Source organism: Sturnira hondurensis, unplaced genomic scaffold, assembly GCF_014824575.4.
Source record: "Sturnira hondurensis isolate 20B ecotype Veracruz unplaced genomic scaffold, ASM1482457v3 Scaffold0011178, whole genome shotgun sequence".
Taxonomy (NCBI): Eukaryota; Metazoa; Chordata; class Mammalia; order Chiroptera; family Phyllostomidae; genus Sturnira; species Sturnira hondurensis.
The window spans coordinates 325763-348250 of record NW_028083809.1 but is presented as its reverse complement, the minus strand read 5'-3'; the positions used below and the strand labels follow the sequence as shown (position 1 = coordinate 348250).

Here is a 22488-nt window from a genome sequence, read left to right as displayed (position 1 = left end):
TCCCCTCCATGTTCAGTTACTGGCCTTCTGGGCTTGCTGGACATACTTTTCTCTGTGTTCATGATCTGTCTGTTGGCTGTGACATGGAAGTAAATCTGCACCAACCTCCTCATCCCACCTTCCCTTTCCCGTTACTCTTTAAAATCTCGGAGATTATGGACAGTGCCCTGTAAGCCTGAGTTCCTAGACACAGAGTATTCCCTGCTTATTAGGTACCCAGTCAGTTTTGAATCAGTCAAATATCCACTCTCGTAGATTCAACCTTTACTTCTGTTGATATGATCCCCCAAATCTGCATATTCATTTCTCTTCTCCCCAAAATCTGCATATTCATTTCTCTTCTTCTGAGCTTTAATTTAACATCTGCTTGCAGCTGCACCAGTGTTTGCTCCCTTACACTTGTCTGCCCATCACCTCTTGGCCTCATCTTGGCTTTAACCAGAGTTCCCCTTTCTAGGTGAGTGGTGTCTTTATTCTTTCAGCTTTTAAACCATTACCTTCTTTTGCTTGCTCCTGTTTCTGTTCTAGGTGGTCACCAAGTCCGATTGATTGTTTATTTGTAATGTTCCTGACATCTTCTTTCTTATCTATCCCTACCTTGGTCTGTGTACTACCACCCTTGTCTGTCTGCCTTTCACAGATGGGATTACTCTGTGTGTTCCATTTTCCCTCTCTGCCTACCCCAACCCCCCACTCCTCCTTAAGTTTCTTGCTTGATCATGTGCTGTTGCCATTGTTGTCCCCTCCAATGCCTCTTTTTTTTAATGCCTCTTTGAATATATCTTTCTGCTTATATAGAACTCCGCATTCACGTGGGATTACTTCCAGCAGCCTGACTCTGCAGCCTTCAATCAGCCTTTCCCTGTTTGGGATTTATTCTGTGGTGGTGCCTTAACTTTTTGCTTCACCAACTGGCTTAATTGTCTCCTCTCAGTCTCCCTTGCCTCATTTGGCTTAAAGGATACTTGGTTTTTCTTGTTCTTGTCCTTTATTACCAGCTGGACTGTGAAGTGTAGACTGCCACATTCCTGTTGGGATCTTGTGATAGTTGCTCCCCAAATTGTACTAATATGATGCACAGTTATCCACGCCTCGTCCTTTTATGCACTTTGGTGCAGTGTGTGTGTGTTGGGGGCGGGGAGCCTGTCAGAGCTTGTTTTCCTCTTTGTTTCTGTGTACTTGTGAAGCCCGCCACGTTTTGTCTGTCACTAGTCATTTGCAACACAGTTAATCCTCCTTGAGCAATCTTATTCACAAGTATGTAAGCTTTTTACCTTTTCCTCCTGTACTGTTTTCCACTTATATTGCAGTAATTCCTCTTTCTTTCTGTTCTGTTTGTGGTCCCGTAAGTAGATCTAAATGTGATAGTGTTTGATCACTAGATTTCATTATATTCACTCAAACTATAATACTGATAATTGACTGGCTCACTTTACACAGATTGTCTTGTGTATTTCCTAATAGGATTTCAGATTTTGGGGGGATTCTCTGGTTTTTAAGCTAGAAATAGAAATTCAATGAAAGATATCTTGGACACTGTTCAGTATCATTTGTGTTTTTTGTTTTATTAACTTCTTGGTTAGCCAGCTGTGTGTGCACTGTTGAAACAAGACTTGGCTTTTAAGGAAAAGCTTAATTTGACATTCAGGGTTTTTTTTTTTTTTTTTAACATTCTCAAAGGGTCAGTTAAGTACAGTCTCAGTAAAAACAAAAAAAGGGGAAATAGGATTTCTTTTCTATCCCTAATTGTTCTGTTGAAGTAAGGCTTTAATATTTGTGAGCAGTAACTTTTACAGTTGCTTCTTAATGAAAGCTGCAAAGAAAATAATTCTATGATTTTATTGCAAAAGAAAATAATTCTATGATTTAAGTTTCTTGAAATCTGCTGATTTTTTGGTTTTCTTAGGAACTCAATATATCACCTCTCTATATTATTCTCCGCGGTGCACTTTAGGATAGCTTTCATGTGTTAGTGACCCAGGAGGAGGTGGAATTTGCCCAGAAGCCAGGTTTTCCTGGAGTGTTGTCTCACATCCCGGGCTCTCACCTGTGTCTTCCCGGACGTACCCTTGCAGAGAACTCTGAGGAAGGAAAGCCCTGAATGAAGCACGTGCAAGTACTAGAGGTACAAATGGTGCGGTCTGTGCTAATTGGGTCCTTTTGAGAATAGAAGAAAAGTGCATCTTTATCGGTTAGTTCGTACACCATTATTCGGTAGTAGCCAAGCTTCTCCAACACCAGCACTGAGTGATGTTGAAGACAACACTCATCACTGAGTGATGAGTGGGGAAAGAGGGGACAAGAAATGAGGAGTCGAAAGAATGAGAAGAGAAGAGAAGGGAGAGCAGTGATGGTGGGGGGAGGTGATGGGGTCCTCAGGTCTTTGGGAGAGGGGAAAGCAAAGGTGGCAGTTTTCTTCACCTCACAGCACCTCTGAGTTAAGTGTTTAGGTCATTTAATTCTCAACTGGTATTCACTGTATAAAATAGGAAAAAAGTGGAAATTTAGGTGTAAGCGTTAGATCCAGAATTTGAACCCATATTCATTAGAATGCAAATCTAGTGTTATGTTTTACAGTACATATATTAATGTCCTTGTCATAGATTAGCCTTACAGATTTCTAGCCAGTCTCTTGTTCTGCCACCTATGTTTCAGCAAACTAAATTGTACTATTTCCTCGTTCTGGTGGATGAAAAGTCTGACTTTCTGTTTTTACCAACAATAGTTTTTATGCCTAAAATATAGCTGCCTCATGCTGCTTGTCCTCCTCTTCTCCCTTCCCCAAAGGTCTGTCCCCTGAATTTCTTTCAGCACCCTGCATTGTAGATAGGTATGGGCACGTCTGATTCATTTGTTTGTTTGTAATTCTTTAAAGTTAAGGTCTGGACCTGAATCATCTTTAATCCTTATAGCATCTAGCTCAGTGGTTTGCCATTTTTAGGTACACTCAGTGAATGAACGTGTTTGGTATAAATTAGACTGTTAGTTTGAGATTAAGTTTAGTACTGGGTACGTGTATGCATAGTTGTATACATATACATGTTAATATGTATACTTATTAATAAAATGCCTCAGTAGGCCCCAAAAGCATTTTAGAAGGTGAGTACAGAGGACCAAATTTAATTGCCCAACATTCTGTTGCCTTCAAAGACTGAATTACAGAGGTTGCCTTTTGAGGATTTTCTCTATTAATAGGATAAGTTGAGAGGTAAATATAGAAACGTACAATGGATGATTACACAATCAGCTAATTAAATTGGGGGTGGCTGGTCTCAGTGTTTCTAAATTTCATTTTACCTAGTGAAAGACAAAAGGGGCATGAAAAATTGAACCAACTTTTCAATGGAAGATTCAAAATTAAACATTTTAGTTACTAGAAAACCTAATCATACTCTTATTTTAAAATGTATTGCAAATTCACTTGGGGCTTATATTGTATATGCTAATATATGAAAATAAAAGCATTATCTGTATACTATGTATACAGCATAGTATCATAGTATACTGTGTTTTTTTGTATATATAATGAGAAATTCATAACCAAGGACTTTCGCGAGGATAGCAAAATAAATCTATTGTTGTATTCCAAGTACTTTTATTTCAGCTTGTGGACCAAGGTGTTATTTTGAATATGATATATTCTACAGAAAAAAAACTATAGAACAAAAGTTTATCATATGGGTACTATAAAAGGTTTTCATTCCAACATAACAATTTCATTTTGAAACCTGAGTGTTAAATATTACAGTAGATGAGTGGCCCTGGCTGGTGTAGCTCAGTGGATTGAACCACACGATCGTGGTTCGATTCCCAGTCAGGGCACATGCCTGGGTTGCAGGCCAGTTCCCAGCAGGGGATGCACAAGAGCCAACCATACATCGATATTTCTCTCCATCTCTCCTTCCCTTCTCCTCTAAAGATAAATAAATAACATCTTTTTAAAAAAATAAAGTAGATGAGTGAAATACAGTTGGACCATTAAAAACATATATGTGGCAATTTCTCTATGTATTAAGTGGAAAATGTAGAATACCAAGCAGTATCATGGCATGCCCTCAATCAATGGCCAGAGGTGGGGAAGACAATATAGAGAGAAAAAAACATAAGGAAGAAAGTATACCAAATGTTAATGAAGTGATTGTGGTTGAGTATATTTTATAACTAGGAATTTTATATTTATATTTAGAAAAAACATTTAAAATGAAATCAAGCATTGTCTCATCATTGTTAGGTAATTGTGTTCTAGTGATAAGTGTAAGAAACATGTGCTAGTGATAATTGGAGCTTTGTAAGTACAAAAGAAAAGGCTGCCAATAATAAATGTAATTTTTTTAGACAATAATAGTTAAACATTAGATAGTCTTTCATACCTGCTAACTGACTTAGCTAAACTTGGAGAAGAGTGGGCTGAAGTAGAGAAAGAAGTTGATGAGACTGTTGAGTGGTATAAAAAATCAGCTTGAAGACAAGTACATTGAACTTGATTATTCTTGGTGTCTGCAACCACATAATCTCATTTCATGACAACATATAATGATTTGAATGTTTTGGAGAAGTCAAAGAGAGAACAATAGAGAAGATCTTTAAGGGAAGAAAATATCTTGGCAGGGGGCTTTCTTTTTAGGTGACCGTGTGTCCGGTGTCCAGGAATAGTGTAGGTTCTGGAGCTGGGCCCCGGGGGCTCAGTTCCTGGCTTTGTTTCTTCCTATCTGTGTAAGTAAGCAAATTACAGGTAGTGTCCCCATGTCTGTTTTCTCATTTATGAAGTGGGAATAATGGAATTTACCTCATCTGGCTGTTCTGAGATTTTAATGATTTTTGGACTTTAAATATAAGGTCTTTTGGCATAGTGAGTTTTTAAGATATTTCAGTTGTATCCTCCCCTCTGCTCTCCTCCTCCCCCTCCTCCTCATCCAAGTAGTAGTACTGCTAGCTTTGCTTTAGCAGTTGATTTTGTAGAAAGGATGCTGTTGAAATCCTTGAAACAGCTATATTCTTTTAAGAAACTTGTGTCCAAAACAAGTTACTTATATAAGCAACTTTTCAAAGTCAGTCATGCACTTTTCTCTGTTCTGTACAGTGTATTGTGTTCCGTGCTTTCTGTGGAGGGCTTCAGCACAGCACGGCACGGCACAGCACAGCACAGCACAGCAAGAGGTTCATGATGGTGACGACTAAGTCCTCAGGAAAAGCTTATGTAACATTCAGTTAGGTCCTCAAGAACTAATGATAATTGCTTTAGGAAAAAGTCCATGTAAAATGAAATTACTTAAAATGCAGATCAGAATTCCATTCTAAATTGTGATTAAAAGATCTGATATTGGGACTTTATCTTGGAAAATTTAAATTTTGGAAAAACATTAGGTTATAATTGAAACGTGCATTAATTCTTATAATGAACAAAGAATGAATCAAGTGTGAATGGATAGGCTTAATTTTTTTCACTAAATAATTTAGTAGCATGCTATATAGCATCCTGTTTGACATTTGTGGTGCTAATCCATTACAAATACATACTGCTTTTCCCTTTGGTAGTCAAATTATTCTTTCTGTCCAAGCAGTAGGTCTTCTTACTGATACCCCAGAAGTGATGAGTGTCCGAAGCCCAGTGCTCCTCATCATCACAAACTCACTGCAGGAGGACCGCCTGGGCTGTAGTGCATCACTCCCATGGGGCTCGGAGGCAAAGGGAGCCACAGAGCTGATGCCGATGCTGCCTGCTGTGCCCTGAGTAGTCAGGTTCTTCGTCCTGACCCAGGAGTCTCTGTCTGTTGTCAGTGTCTGTGAAACACTGACTCGCTTGCTCGTAGAGAAGTAGGATAAAATTAAATTCCAGACCCTACACTGTTTGCCTGCATCGTTTGCCTACATTGTTTAATAAACTGAAATCTTACGGTTTCTGCAAATTTGCAGTTTCACTCTCGGTTTATGATGAGGGAGATCATAGTGAATGGGAACTAATTTTATTACAGGTGATTAATTAACTAGGAACTTTTTAAAAGTGTTTTTTGTATTGAAGAATATCTTACAATAAAGTATATACATCTTATGTGTATAACTCAGGGGACTTTTATGTATGTGTACATCTATGTTGTCACCCAATGAAGATACAGAAATTTCTGGCTCTCCAGAAGTCTCTCTTGTCCCATCCTAGTAACATTTTTGCCTCTGATGACATAGGTTAGTGTTTCCTGTTTTCGAATGTCATATAGATGGAATTATATAATGTTTAATCTTTTGTGTCTGACTTCAGTATTATATCTGTGAAATTCATCATGTGTTTTAGGAATGGCATTACTTGGTTATAGAAATCTGTGTTTAGCATTATTAGATATTGTCAAACAGTTTTCCAAAGTGCTTGGGGTGATTTATAGTCTTACTAGAATATGTACATTTTGTTTGTTCTGTATTGTCCTGAACACTTACTGTTTTATTTTCTTTTTAAAGTCTAGTTATTTTGGTAGGTATGGAGCTATAATTTACTGTTATTCTTTTTAAAAATCTCTGTTGATAACTTGTGATGTCAAGCCCAGTTTTCCTTCTGATGTGCCTGGTCAGGTCTTTGGCTTATTTATGAGTGAATTTTTGTGATGAATTCCCGTTTTTAACTTTGTAAGGTGAGTCTTAGATAATGAGTACTTGGATTATTTTGCACGTACCACTTACAACATAGTTGGGAAAGTTCTAACACAATTTTAGAAAGAATTCCATTAAACGTGCTTAAAAATTTTAGCCATGCTGTATTTAAAGAGTTGAGTGTAAGGTTCGCCTCTACCCTTTTCCTACACCTAGGTTTAAGAAGACACAAACCGAGCCCTAGGTTTTGAAATCTGACACTCCTTACTCATTCTGAAGCCAATCTCTTGAAGTCTAACTAATTCACCAAAGTCATTGGCCTTTTCTTTGTTCACATTCTTTTAAAACTCTCCCTTGTGTTTAATCTTCTTTGATACCATTGTATCTAGTTCGGAGATCTTCAATTTAGTGATACATTATCAGTAACTCTTTCTGCTTTTTCCTACTAGTGAATGTTCCCTAATATTCACATATTTACTTGCTGCTCTTTTTATTATTTTGAAAACCTACACTTTCTTACTGTTTCAGCTCTTCTTAGTGCAAAATCTCAGATCTGTTTTTCACCTTTTCTTTGCTAAATCTGTATCTGCAGTCATGCTCCCTTTTCAGTAGAGTTAACCATCTACTCTGCCAACTAAGCCACTTTTTTAGTGTCCTTGATTCTGTTCATGGAATTGTCATTATCTTAGTCATCTGGGTTTAAAATTTGAAGTTATCTTTAAAGATTTTGTTTATTTATTTATTTTAGAGAGGGGGAGGGAGAGAGAAAAACATCAATGTGTGGTTGCCTCTTGCATGCCCCCTATTGGGGACCAAGCCCTCAACCCAGGCATGTGCCCTAGATTAGGAATCAAACTGGCAACCCTTAGATTCATAGGCTGACACTCAATCCACCAAGCCATACCAGATAGGGCTGAAGTTACCTTTAATTGCAAGGTACACTTGATAAAAAAATCAATGATAATTCATTAGATGAGGTCTGTCTGAAAAAAAGTCCAGCTATATATAACAAGAATAGTTTGCCATCGTTGTAACCTGGCAGCCAAGGAGAGTGGACTGGAATGTGCATGTGTGAATAATGACAGTTTCACTGTACTAGTCAGCAGAGGTGATAGACATATTGAATGAGTGTGTGTACTGTGTGGCTGTTGCATTCAAAATGACTGAGTGAGTAGAGCTAGGAATCTTCATCAAATTTTGCATTAAGCTTGGATGTTCCTCCATGGAAACTATTTGCATGGTTCAGAAGGCTGCAGCTATGGGCAACTGGTGATTGGCAGCTTCATGCATCACATATCATGCCGGGCTTTTTGGCAAAACATCAAATCACCCAGGTGACTCATCACCTGCTACAGCCCAGATTTGGCACCCTGTGACTTCTGGCTTTTCCCAAAACTAAAATTACCTTTGTAAATGAGATTTCAGACTGTCGATGAGATTCAGAAAATATGGTAGGGCAGCTAATGGCAATTGGGAGAACTGTGTGAGGTCCCTTGGTGTCTACTTTGAAGGGGACTGAGGTGTCATTGTCCTGTGTACAATGTTCTTGTATCTCTGATCTTCAACAAATGTCTCTATTTTTCATATTACATGGCTGGATACCTTCTGGACAGACCTCGTGTACTCCTTTAGTGTGTGGTATGGGACATGGCATAGTGCCAGGTGCCGAAGACTTCTGCCTAGGAGGATATTGTTCTCTATTTGGGAAGTGAAGATACGTTTTTATCATGTAAGATATTATTAATTATAATAAGTATAGTAAATGGCCGTAGCCTCTTTAGGGTGGGTTAGTAAGGGATTCTTCACAGAGGGGGATGGTTTTGATCTTATCTTGAAGGGTGACTGAGATTTCTCTTGCAAAGCACAGATGGGCAGAGGTGCAGGGTTTGGGTTAGATCAGAAAGTGTGTGTGGTGGTATAGGGGTGGGAATGTGAGGTTGGGACTGGATCCAGGCAGTCTTTGAGGTCTTGACTCTTCTTCCTTTAAATACTAATTATCATGATTCATATTTGAGAAGGACTTTCCAGATGATTGTCTGATATATTGCCTGTGTATTTTTTTCATGTATACACATACACACACTTATCACTCCAACATTTCAGTGACTTAGAAACCACTATGTATGCTTTGCAGAAAAGTTCATAGGCTTAGAAAGAGGGAAGCCTGGTCAGGGTCATATACCTAGTAAAAAACAGCATCTGATCTTCTGTTTTCATTACACTACTTTTAAAAATTAAAAATAGTAATTCTTCTGAGTTATAAAACATTTAAACACACAGGAAAGTAGAGAAAATAGCATCTTATGATTTGCCATGGTTTCTTCAAATCTAGTTTGAAAGAAACTCAGGGAAGTCTTTTCCATGTATGCTTCATTTTTCTTTCTTTCTTTCATCAGAAGCAACCCAGTTAGGGTTCAGTGTCCTGAGGTCAATGTGTATCATTCCAGGCTTCCTTTTATTCTGTTCCTATAGCTGTGTTTACCGTAAGGGACATTTTTTTTTTTAAATTTACACAGTTCTTATAAAGGCATGTGTATTTTTGCAAATTGTCTTTTTCCTTATTCATTTAATAAATAGGCACTGTTCCGGGTGCAGGGTATGTGATGGTGGATAAGGAGGATGAGGCTACCTGCCTACTAACATTTTTGGGGGGAAGACATAATAATAAATAAAATCGATAATGTAATACCAGGCTAGGATAAATGCCATGAAAGAAAATTAAGGAGGATCAAAGGATAGAGAATGATGTGGGAGTGAGATATATTTTAAATAAAGTGTTCGGGGAAGTCCTTTTTTAGGAGGTGACATTTGTGCAGTTGAATTTATTGAGACCGTAATTCATGTTACTATGTGGGAAAAGAAAATCCCAGAGGAAGGAACATCAAGTGCAAAGGCCTTGAGATAGAAACGACCTTGGAGCACTTGAGAAATGGAAAAGCCAAGCATGGTTAAGTGCAAAGTTAGGGAGAGAATGTAAGAAATGTGAGTTTGAAGAAGCCAAAGGCCAGATCAGATAGGCCCTATAAAGTAACGTTAGGGAATTTGGATATTGCGTGTGATGGGAAGCTAAAGGTTTTGGGGCAGAGGAATGATACAGTTTGATGTGCTTTTACACGGGAATTCTGTGAGCAATATGGAAGCTCTTTCTATACTGATACGGAAAGATCTTGAAGACATATTGTTTATACATTTTTCCTGTACCTGGCTTTTTTCTTTTTAGTATACCGCTCATTATGTAGAAAAAATTATATGTATTTATGTGTGTGTGTTTGTATTTGCTTGTATTTGTGTAAAGTTTTTCTGGAAGGACACAAAAGACAAATAAAAGGGATCGCTTGTCAGAAGGGGAATTGATGATGGGGGAAAGTGGAAGGGAAACTGACCACTGTACACTTTTTAATAAATCAAGAAAATAATTTAAGTGTACACACCTTAGCTGCCAGCAACCTGAATTTTCACTAACTGAACTCTCTCACTTAATCTCCCAGAGCGAGAGGCAGAGCTTACCGGGATGGCAGAGACCCTCAGGTTCCCTTCTCGGCAGGGCCCCGCCCCACCCTTCCCTTCAAAGGGTGATCACCATCCTGGCTTCTGCTCACACGCATTGGTTTCTCCTGCTTTTTGTACCAGCGCTCTTAACTCCATTCTATTTGTCATAATTTATTTTAGATTAGCTACTGTTTCTGTGTCAGCATTGTGCAAGTAATGCATTAATTATTTTTAATTTAATTTAATTTATTTATCTTTAGAGGGGAAGGGAAGGAGAGAGGGAGAGAAACATCAATGTGTGGTTGCCTCTCGTGCGTCCCCTGCCGGGAACTGGCCTGCAACCCAGGCATGTGCCCTGACTGGGAATCGAACTGCGATCGTGTGGTTTGCAGGCCTGCACTCAATCCACTGAGCTACATCAGCCAGGGCATAATGCATTAATTATTGATTCCCTTTGTTAGAGAGTTAAAACAATACAGAAGTATATGAAACAAACCACACAGGTCCCCTCTCTATCCCCTCTCCCCATTCCATGCCTCTCCCCAGAGGCAACTGCACTGAATAGCTTGGCCTTGTAGTGTTTGTTTTGTGTTTACATATACAGCTAACTTCCTTTTTTTCTTTTTGGCACATAATATGGTTATTATTTAATAATAATGATGGTAATGTTTATGATGATACTAGATTAGTAAATATTTATTAAGCATTTTGTAGCGGTTAACTACTAATCTAGTATCTGGTCTTCAAGCTCCTCTCCTTTTATCTCGCCCTTCCTCAACATACATGTCCATTGCTCATCTACACTCTCACATACACGTACCGCCCTGTCCAGCCCCCGTTTATTCCCATATTACAGAATAAGATCTCAGTCAGCCAGGCGTATATCTCCTCTCTATCCTAGGAAGTGCTCTCTGTTCACGTCTGTTCGTATACTTTTTTGTTTATATCCTTTTGTCTTTGAAATTTCCCTGCTCCTCTCATACAGCCAAACCACGCCTTCGGTTTCTGACCCAGATGGTGTGTATCCTATGTCCTTGATGAGCTGCAGCTGAGGTCAGCCCTTTTTAAAAGTCTTTTTTAGCACATACACTTTATTATCTGATATTTGTTACTAAAAATGTGCTTTCATTCTCTTGTTACATATCTTTAGTTTAATGTAGCCAGCTTTACGTACCCGGCAAAAATTTTCTTATATAGGGTTGGGCATAGTTATTCATACGTAGGAGTGTATCCTCACTTCCCTGCACCCTTCTCCCCATGGTTCGAACATAGTCCAGAGAGCCACTAGTAGTGGTCAGTACCAGGAACAGTGCCTGGCACCTAGCAGGCTCTCAGTAAGTGTATGCTGAATGAGTGACTCAGCGCTGAAGATGAAACCTGTGAGGTGTGATTTTTTTTTTTTAAAGCACTGTCATGGCTGTTCATAATATGTGGCATATAGCGATCACTAATTTGTTGAATTTAATTCAGTTTTATTTTAGTTCATGTTTCCCTGGGTTTTAACTGAGCACATAATTCTTTTCTGGGAAGATGCACCCCCAGTGCAGAATAGTCCTGGTGGTGGAGTTTGGCACAGGCCGAGCTGCAGCAGGATTTGGCCATTTTTGGCACAAGAAAGGAAGCATCTCTTAATTATTGACATCTTTTTTCCCAGATACTGCTCCTGCTGCTCACTGGTTGCTCACTGTCTGTAGCCCGTTGTGTGGTCACCACAGGGAACCGCGCTCACTCTTGTGTCATCAGCTGCTCGGGCTTCTTCATGGTGCAGAGTCGTCGTCTGCCAGGAGCATGTTTAAAATATCCTAGACGGCCCTGGCTGGTGTAGCTCAGTGGATTGAGCGCGGGCTTGCAAACCACACAATCGTGGTTCGATTCCCAGTCAGGGCACATGCCTGGGTTGCAGGCCAGTTCCCGGTTCCCAGTACCCGGCAGCGGACGCATGAGAGGCAACCATACATTGATATTTCTCTCCCTCTCTCGTTCTCTTCCCCTTTAAAGATAAATAAATAAAATCTTTAAAAAAAAAAGAAAAAAGATATCCTAGACGGCAATAGGAGTTTACAAATTAGAAACTGTCCTTTTGGGGGGTTAAACTTCTAAAAACTCTTCACCATTCTTAGTTTTAAAAATAGATACTTTTCATCTCCCTGGCAGTTATGTGTATTAGGATTTTTTTTGAGGGTTCGGTACATTTTTTCTTAGGACAAGCTTTAATAAAATTTGCATCTAATAATGTGACTTGAATAAGACCATGGCTTTTGCCCAAACCTTGCAAGTTTTGTGAAACATTTTAAAGAGAACAGTTACCTTACAGAAGAGCTAGATTTCTCTTAAGACACTTGTTCAGATCAGGCCGTATAAGGCCATGTTATAAATGGACATAGCATGTAACATGGGTTTCAGTGAAGAAAAGTGCTTGGAATCAAACCTTAGAAGGCTGTTGGGGGGCTTCCTGGTCTGACCAAAGGAATTAAAAAGTTTAGAGGCTGTTTTTTGTTTGATTGTTTTTAAATAATACATAGAAGGTAGAGCAACCTGTTTTTGCTTTTAGTTATTATTTGGCATTGCCTGTGACTTATTTGCTCATATTAAGAAGATGGAATTGAGTGATCCCAGGACTTTTGAGGAAAAAATTTTTTCTAGACTTAGGTTTTTTGTTTGTTTTAGTTTATAATGCTTTTTCCTCTTATTTAAAAATAACATACTTTTCAATTATATTGATTTTAATGTATGTTAATTGCATTCCTTTAAATTAGGGATATTCTTCTTTCCCCCCTTTCTCTTTCAGGTCTTGAACCAATCTAAAGAAGCTTATGGCACTTACGAAGATAAATGTCACTCTTGCCTTTTAAATTGGAACTTCTGCTTAGGACCTGTGTATGACTTTACATCTGTGACCTCTTCTTTCAGGAGCCACGGACTTTGAGTTGCAGGAAGGTCTCTGAAGATTTCTATCAAATGACGTCAATGGCCAGCTTGTTTTCTTTTACTAGTCCAGCAGTAAAGCGGTTGTTGGGCTGGAAGCAAGGTGATGAAGAGGAGAAATGGGCAGAAAAGGCAGTCGATGCTTTGGTGAAAAAGCTGAAAAAGAAAAAGGGTGCCATGGAGGAACTGGAGAAAGCCTTGAGCAGTCCAGGACAGCCGAGCAAATGTGTCACTATCCCCAGGTCTTTAGATGGACGCCTGCAGGTTTCTCACCGAAAAGGCTTACCCCACGTTATATATTGTCGTGTTTGGCGCTGGCCTGATTTGCAGAGTCATCATGAGCTAAAACCATTGGATATTTGTGAATTTCCTTTTGGATCTAAACAAAAAGAAGTTTGTATCAACCCATACCACTATAAGAGAGTGGAGAGTCCAGGTAGGTTTTACTCCCTTGAGAAGAATTTGGAAAACTTACCTTTTCCTGATTTGCATTTAACTGGATTTAGTAGTTAAAAGGTTACAGTGTTGTGGTTTCCTTCCTAAAGATTTTAATCTTGGAAGGAATACTGGGTTTTGAATTCAGCTTTTTATATATAGATGATCCAGTTTTCATGGCTTCTCAGCTATTTGTGACAGCATGTAAGTGTGGCATAATGCTGCCCATCCTAAAGTAACAGTTGAAGAATTCCCTGCCTTGCCCTCATTCATACCTCCACACACCCAATCTTCTGCACTGTTTCCTCTTGTTCTTTTAGAGGAGTCTTTGTTTTTATTATCTTCACATTACTTTCCTTCCATTCTTTGTTGATGGAAGGAAAAGTCGTCTTCACTGCCATTTGGCTTGTCAGGATCACTAGTGACCCAGGAGAGAGCGGGCATTCTCTGTCCTCTTGTTCACCCTCCCAGCATCATTTGATACAATTGCTCCCCCCGCCCCCAAGGCTTTTTCTGTATTGGCTTCTGAAACCTTGCAGTTTCCTGGTTCTCCTACCTTCCTGCCTGTTGTTGCTTGGGCTCTTTGTTGGTCCATTTTTTCTGTTTTCATAGGATTCAGTCCCTGGACAGTTTCTGTATCTTTCTTCTATGTGCTCTCATGCTGTCTCATGTCTTAGATCATCTATAAGCTCAGGATAACATTTAGAATCCCAGTCAACTTTTATTTTGAGATTTGGTCTTTTGTATCCAGTTGCGTACTCGATATCTCCACTCGAGTGTGCCCAATAAACATACCATATTTAATATCTAAATAGGACTTCTGATTTTTCCCCCACCAAGCCATTTTTTTCTTCCAGTTCTCCTTATTGAAATAAATGGCACCAATATTTATATAATTGCTGCCTAGAAGTCATCTTCTATTTCTCTCCCTTAACACCCGCATTTGGGCTGCAAGCAGACGCCGCCGTGACGCCGTTTGCGGTGCCTTCAGAACGTATCTTGGTAATGTCAGCGCTCGCCACCTGCAGCACGGCTGCTTCAGTGCAGCACATCGTCGTCCTCCACCTCCAGTTGTCTTTTCACTGGTCTCTCTGCTGCTTTCCCTCCCTCTCCAACCTGTTCTGTTTCCTACATAGCAGCCAGAGTGATGTTTAAAAATATGTATTGAATCATGTCAGTCCCTGCCCAAAATACTTTGAAGGCTCTCAGTCACAGTTAGAACAGCTTTCTACAAGACCCTCCGTGACCTACCAGACTTCCTCTGTTCTTTGGACTGGCCATACTCCTGCACCTAGGCTTTTTTCTTCCTGTTTCCTGTACTTGAGGAGTATTCTCCCGGATCTTTCTATGGCACATTTTCTCACTCCATTCAGTCCTTGCTGAAATACCCACATCATTACTTGATGCTCTGTTAGATATTTGTTTATTGACTGAAGTGAGTAGGACCTTTCTCTGTCTCACCCTGTGCTGCATCGCGGTGCTATAGATGATGCTCGGTAAATACCATTCTGTTATGAATGAACTGTATATGCCAAGTGAGATACTAGCTGGGCCCATTAGTTATCTATTGCTGCATAACAAAAAATGGTTTAACACACATTTATCATCCCACAGTTTCTGTGAGTCAGGAGTCCAGGCCCAGCTGAACTGGGTCCTTTGTAATGCTGTAGTCAAAGTGTTGTTCACGGCTTGTGTCTCCTCTGAGCCCAGTTGGGGAAGGATCTACTTGCCAGCTCAGGTGATTGTTGAGAGGATTCGGTTCCTTGCCGGCTGTTGGATTCTTGCTGGTTGTCAACTGGAGACTGCCTTTATTTGTTTGCCACATGACCTCTGCATAGGTAGCTCACATACATGACAGTGTACTTCTTCAAAGCCAGCAAGAAAAATAGGGTCTTCTTGCTGGAAGGGTATTACATTCTTATGGCATGTTACCACATACATCTTACCACTTTTGCCATATGCTGTTGGTAGAGGCAAGTCACAGGTACTGCACTCACAGAGAGAGGATTTCACAAGAATGGTACTCAGAGGAGGGAACACGGTGGTCACCTTGGAGTCTGTGTGCCACACTGGGTTTCACGTGGGGATAATATAAGCCCAGGATGGTAAAAAGGCTGTGAAAAGGACATTGGATGTGGAGACTGGCAGAAAGAATAGCAGTGAGGTGCTGTCAGGGGAAGTTCAATTTAAGGGCTTTAGAGCTGCCAATTGGTGTTTGAGGTGACTCTCAGTTTCTTATTGAATCCGAGGAGATCTGTAGCCTTTAGGAAGTGACGAAGAAAGGAAGATTTGAGGAGTTAATAGAAAAGTATAGTCTGAAAAATTCCCTAGCTTCATGTATCCAGGAGGCTGGTCTAGGAATTTAGTGTATTATAATAGCCACAGAGTGATTAACAATCTCCCAATAGAAATGTCTTATTTTTATTTTCTTATTTTTTAAAAGGTTTTATTTAATCTTTAGAGGGGAAGGGAAGGAGAGAAGTAGAGAAATATCAATGTATGGTTGCCTCTCATGGTCCCCTGCTGGGAACTGGCTTGCAACCCAGGCATGTGCCCTGACTGGGAATTGAGCCATGATCCTTTGGTGTGCAGGCCTACGCTCAATCCACTGAGCTACACCAGCCAGGGTGAAATGTCTTATTTTTTTAAATAATCTATTTTCTCCACCATGATTCACTCTATAGAAAAAACTGGGGCATAGCCCTGGTATGCTTAAGCAAGTGAAGCATTGTTATAAAGGATGGATCACTTTCTGGTTTCAGTATTAATGAAGTGGGGGTAGTAGTAACTGTAATAGTAATGAACATGTATTGAGCATTGTGGACCAGGTACTTTTTTAATATTATGAGGTTATTTCTTTATAGGGTTAGAAAATGGTACTAACATTGTAAACCTAGTAGGTTTACAGCCTTGGCTGGTGTAGCTCAGTGGATTGAGCATGGGCCTGCAAACCAAAGCATCACTGGGTTGTGGGCCAGGTCCCCAATTGGGGGTGCTTGAGAGGCAACCAACCACACACTGATGTTTCTCTCCCTCTCTTTCTTCCTTCCCCTTTCTCTAAAAATAAATAAGTAGAATCTTTAAAAAACAAAATTGAAACCTAATGTTTACAGATGAGGAAAACCAAGGGAAGTAACTGATATAAGATTATATTGCTAATATATAGTAGAGTGAGAAAGTACTAGAAAGATGGAGGATAGTTGGGAAAGAAAAACAGGGCCAACTCACGTGGCCCAGTGCTTAATCTAATAGGCAGTATTGTCTGGGGATTTAAGACGGCTCTCTGGAACCAGACTTTCTGGGTTTGAATCCCAATTTTATCAATATATGAAAGTGACTATGGGCAAGTTATGTAACCATTTTTTGGCTTAGTTTCCTCATCTGTAAAACAGGAATAATAATATCTACCCTCTGGTTTTATTATCAGGATTAGATGACTTAATAGAGGAAAAGTACTTAGATTCAAACATTAACTGCTTCAGAATGAGCTTCAAGTTAAATATCATTCTAATAATAATCATCCTGGAAATAGAGCATGAGGAAAAGGGCAGGGAAAATTATTAAAGAAATACTACTGGAATAAGTTCCAGAACTGAAAATTGAAAAGGCCCAGTGACTGAATAACCAGATGAGGGGTAAAAAAAGACCCAAACATGAAATGTTAGTATATTATGGATAAAAAAATATTCTGAAAGCTCTTAGAAAATACAGAACATGTGGAAAGGATTGAAATGAGAATATTGTTATTTCCGATGCAACTTTGAATTCTAGAAGAAAATAAAGTATTGCCCCCAAAATTCAGAGACAAAGAGTTATGTATTCTAGAATCTGCCTACAGACAAACAAAAGGCAAGACGTACTGTATATGCAAGGACTCAAAATTTATCTTCCTTATACCCCCCCACTTAGGAAGATAATTGGAGGAGATGAGGCTCAGAAAATGAGATCCAGCAGGAGAGAGAAGAGAAGGCAAGTCTAAGGACTTCAGATTTGTAGGAGACTTAAGTAGCGACCAGTCTAGATTTTAGCAGAAGGATGGAGGATACAGGGAAACGTGGAATCAACAGAGTTTTGTGTTTATTTGTGGTGTCTGGAAAGTAATGTCGATAGGAATTTGACAGGCCTGTTGGACTTCTGAAAGAGGAACAGGCCATAATTAACTGTAGTAAAACCACTGTTCAGGAAAAAATATAATCATGGAACATACTCAGCTCAACAAGGAATAATCTTTATATATAACATTAACATGATATTAATTTAAACAAAAAATTTTAATGTAACTTTATTTGGGGAGGGGGATGGGATAGATGATATAAGAAAGCCACTTCATTTGCTGTCATAGCAAATCTGTAAATAATGTCATAAACTCAATAATAGTAATATAAACGTATTTAGTGGTATATAAAGAATTAGAAAATGGTTAAGAATTTGTGTGTGTGTGTGTGTGTGTGTGTGTGTGTATATATATATATATATATTAAAGATTTTATTTATCTTTAGAGGAGAAGGGAAGGAGAGAGGGAGAGAAATATCAATGTATGGTTGCCTCTTGTGCGTCCCCCGCTGAGAACTGGCCTGCAACCCAGGCATGTGCCCTGACTGGGAATCAAACCGTGATCGTGTGATTCGCAGGCCAGCGCTCAATCCACTGAGCTACACCAACCAGGGCAATATATTTTTTGTTTCTGGAAGCAGTATGGATGAGGCTCAGAAATTGCTGTTTTTGTTAAAATCTCTTGTATTATCAATCTTTTTAAGCTATCCATGTATTTTTAGGGGGTAAAAATAAAATAATTAATAAAAATGTGTATAGATACACAAATAAGGGAGAAGTCAGTGATTTTTAGCTCTGCCTTTTAAAAAAAGTAAAGAAATCCTTACTAGATTGAATTCCTAAGTAGTTATTTTACTGAGTCTTTCAGATTGCTAGCTAGCTAAACGCGGAAGCTCCTGCGGCCCAGTGCCCACCTGTTCTCCGGTGGCAGCCGGCCCTTGTTCTTTAAGGAGGGCAGCAGTGGGTGGTACACAGTAGATAAAGGCATTGTAGACGGATGTGAACCACATAATTACAACAGTAGCTCAGTAAAATAAAAACTGAATACAAGTAAGAGCCTCTTCATCCCTCAGGTATTCTGCTTCTGGGAGGGGAGTATGACCTAGTTAACTGAAAAACCTTGGTTTTGTTGGCGCTCATGATGTCAGAGTCAGAGATTTTCAGAAATGAAAGAACATTGACAAATACAAGAAAGTTGTAAAAGATGAGTTGCTTCAGTGAGAGTTTAAGGAAATCAGTCTGTTTCTGTTTTCTATGGGGAAAGGTAATCAAAACTTGTGTCTGGTTGATCTCTTGGGTCTTTAGAAAAAGTGAATATTTGGCTTTATTCAAAAAGTTTATCTTTTAAAAAATGTATCTCTTAAAATGTTTGGGCTTTGTTGTCTATATTTCCAATATGGTCCTGGTTAGAAAACTGACTTTGAATAAAAGATTCTACGTGGGAAAACTTTTGAGTGGGGAAGACTTGACGGAAGAACATAAAATGTGAGATCTCTCAGACTGAGAAACATGAAATGCTCAAAGTTGGAAACCTCGAGGCTTTCAGGACATCTGTATAGCTGACCTCAACTCCAGTCTCTCCCTCTTGCTTCCTGGTTCAGTGGCTAGACCAGCCGTTTATCCTTCCTGACCTCCCTCCTGGAGTCTCCCCACCTCCTCCTGGAGTCTCCCCACCACTGGCACTCCCCTGCGAAATCCTCCTAGTTCTTTGAGGTCCACTCAGGTACTGTCTTTTCCACAACATTCTGTTGGATTCATTGCCACCTAGAGGTACTCACCTTTGTTGAACTCTCATTGCATTAAATTTTCTGTATTACTGTTTTAAAATATGCCTTATCTCTTACAGAACGGGAGTCGTATCTTCTCTGGGTTTTCTGTCACTTTATATGTGCTAAATGGGTAGAGAATTTGGGATTGGTTATTACGTAAATAGATTCAAGGTTCTACAAAGCAGGCCTTCCTAAAAGTGTATTGATGGGGCTGTAGTTTTACTTGAACCTTTTCTATGTACCCCTTAATATGCATGGAATATTTGCTTTAGTTGTTGCTGACAGAGGACTTCTGATTTTTGTCTTTCAGTTTTACCTCCAGTATTAGTGCCTCGTCATAATGAATTCAATCCGCAACACAGCCTTCTGGTTCAGTTTAGGAACCTGAGCCACAATGAGCCGCACATGCCACAAAATGCAACTTTTCCAGATTCTTTCCACCAGCCCAACAACACTCCTTTCCCCTTATCTCCAAATAGCCCCTACCCGCCTTCTCCTGCCAGCAGCACCTACCCCAACTCCCCAGCAAGCTCTGGACCAGGAAGTCCGTTTCAGCTGCCAGGTAGGACTTTATTTCATTGATACGAAGTATGACTCCCTGAGAATCAGCAGTTGTTCCTATACTGCTGGCCCTTTGGGTGAACTGTTATATGCCAAGAACTAGCGACTTTTGATTCTGTATTCTTTGGTAATTGTTTGATTTACAGGGGAGTTTTGGATTTCATTTTGGCAGATACCATGTATTTAAATATTATATAATTTATAATACTAAAACCATTTATTAACTTTTATATAACTGATACTGTGATGAAAAATGTTGCATTAAATTTAATCTTCAGAACAGCCCATGAAATAGATATTATTCCTGTTCACAGGTGGAAAAATGAATTGGTCCTGACTCTAAGAGTTTAGGTACCTTGCCCAAAGTCACACAGCTAAGAAATAGGGGTTCAGACCCAACTTTCTTTGACTTTAAACTCTGCTTTTTCAGCTTTACTACCTTGCTTGTCAGATCGTTTTAGACTTTTGGAAGGTTAAAATGAATTCCAGTTATCTTGAATAAGATAACTGATGAACTGATTTGCCTGGAGAAAGATAAGTAGATTATAATTTATCAAGTTTTAAATTTTTGTTAATGTCATGTCATGTACCGACACATCCTATGTCACTGTCAAACACTTGAATGCCTGTTGCAGGCAGAGTCATTATATTCTTTGTGGCTTCTCTGCTGCAAAATATCAATGGATGCAGAGGGTTGGTTTTTTTTTTTTTTAAAGAGGAATTAAGTACCAACTGTTTAACTTGCTTTTGAGTGTGTGTTCAAAAGCTAATTTTTATACTTTGTCCTAGATTCAGTTCTGATTATAGTTCTGTCTCTGAATGTATCTTGTACAAGCCTTGGGGTGAAAGACAAAGTGTATTCAATATTTATAGTTACTGAGACAAAGTATAGCTGTAGATTTTGCAAAGAATTTCAACATGAGTGTTGGAACTCAAGAGACTTTCTAGTTAATGTTCAGTTTCCTGAGAGAATTATTTAGCCATTTTAGGTGTTTGCAAAAAAAAATTAGACAAACTGCTCTTAGTGTTGAGGGCAGTTTTTGAAGGAACATAACTTTATTTTCCAGTTTTAAATAATAGTGTACAGTATGTGATGAGTTTGCTCATTTAAAAGTGTCTCTGTAGATACATAAGTGTATTGAGGATAATTGTGTCCTTCAGATTCATTTCCACTATTTATAGTTTTTCTGAGTAGGTGATTCTAAGCAAATGAAGGCAGAATTCTTGACTTTGAATTCTACTTTAGTGAGTTTTAGCACTGTTCTTACTGGTTTGTCCAAATATATGTGGGCTTACAGGAGGTTTTCGGTAGCAAGTGGTTGTGCTGTCTTTTTTCCTTTTCTCTTGTCCTAAGATAACATCCTGCTTTTTGTGTGTCTGTGATACTCAGTAATGAACCCTGCTGGGAATCTTAAGAATTTTTAAATTCTTTTACAGTAACTTTGAGCAGGATGGAGTTAGTCTTTGGTGTCTTTAACTTGTCTCATTTTCTTCTCTTAGCTGATACTCCACCGCCTGCCTATATGCCGCCGGATGATCAGATGGGTCAGGATAGTTCCCAGCCCATGGACACCAGCAGTAATATGATTCCTCAGATTATGCCCAGTATATCCAGCAGAGGTAAGAGAAATACTCAACAGGTTAATTTTTTTTTGTTCTTGCTCTTTTGTTTGCATCTTGTTAACATCTTGGCTCCTTTGTAAAAACAGTTTTATTGAGGTATAATGTATAGCCATAACATTTATTCATTTTAAGTGTATGATTCATTGATTTTTGTAAGTGTACAAAGTTTTACACCATCACCATAATGGAGTTTTAGAACATTTCCATAATCCTTTTAAAACATCCCTTGTGAGTACTTTGTAGTCTGTCCTCTTCCCAAACCCAGCTTCAGGGACCCTCAAATCTGTTTTCTGTATCTGTAGATTTGCCTTTTTGAACATTTCATATAAATAGAATCACATATTGTGTGCTCTTTTGCATCTGGTTTCCTTCACTTGGGTGTCATGTTGTCGTGGTTCATCCATGTTGCTTCATGTATCGGTAGTTCCTTTTCATTGTTGAACACGTACTCTGTTGCATGGACGTACCACGTGTTGTTCATCCATTCGTCAGTTGATGGACATTTTAATTGTTTCCAGTTTGGGGTTAGTATACACAATGGTGTTATGAACATTTCTATAAAAGTCTTTGTGTGGACACTGTTTTTCCTGGGTAAATGACCTAAGAGTGGAATTTCTGAGTCATTTGATAACTATTATAACTATTTAAGAAAAACAACCAAATTTCTCCAAAGTGGCAGTACCATTTCCCATTCTTATTCCTAACACTTGTTATTTTCTTTTTTTAGTTATTACAGCCATTCTGTGTAAAGTGCTATATTATTGTGGTTTTGAACTTGTACTTCCCTAATGAATAACATACTTATGTACATACTTATGTACTTATATACTTATTAACCATTCCTATATCTTCTTTGGTGAAATGTTTATTCAGATCTTTTGCCCATTTTTAAATTGCATAATTTGTATTATTGAGTTGTACTTGTTCTTTATATATTCTGGATAGAAGACCTTTATCAGATACCTGATTTGCAAATATTTTCTCAGTCTGTGAACTGTTTTTTCATTTTCTTAATAGTATCTTTTGAAGCACAAAAGTTTTTAATTTTGATGAAGT

At 38.8% G+C, this 22488-nt stretch overlaps 1 protein-coding gene across 2 annotated transcripts in view; it reads left to right on the top strand.

The window, feature by feature from the left end:
• Window positions 1-22488, top strand: part of SMAD5 (SMAD family member 5) — a 51595-nt gene that overhangs the window by 14009 nt on the left and 15098 nt on the right. The window contains exons 2-5 of one of the 2 annotated variants that reach the window (XM_037059481.1): window positions 11720-11855; window positions 12854-13426; window positions 19559-19810; window positions 21310-21429. In XM_037059481.1, coding sequence (XP_036915376.1) covers window positions 13024-13426; window positions 19559-19810; window positions 21310-21429 — 775 coding nt within the window. In that variant the 5' untranslated portion in view covers window positions 11720-11855; window positions 12854-13023. The remainder of the gene's footprint in view (window positions 1-11719; window positions 11856-12853; window positions 13427-19558; window positions 19811-21309; window positions 21430-22488) is intronic. The other variant, XM_037059482.1, reaches the window with a different exon arrangement.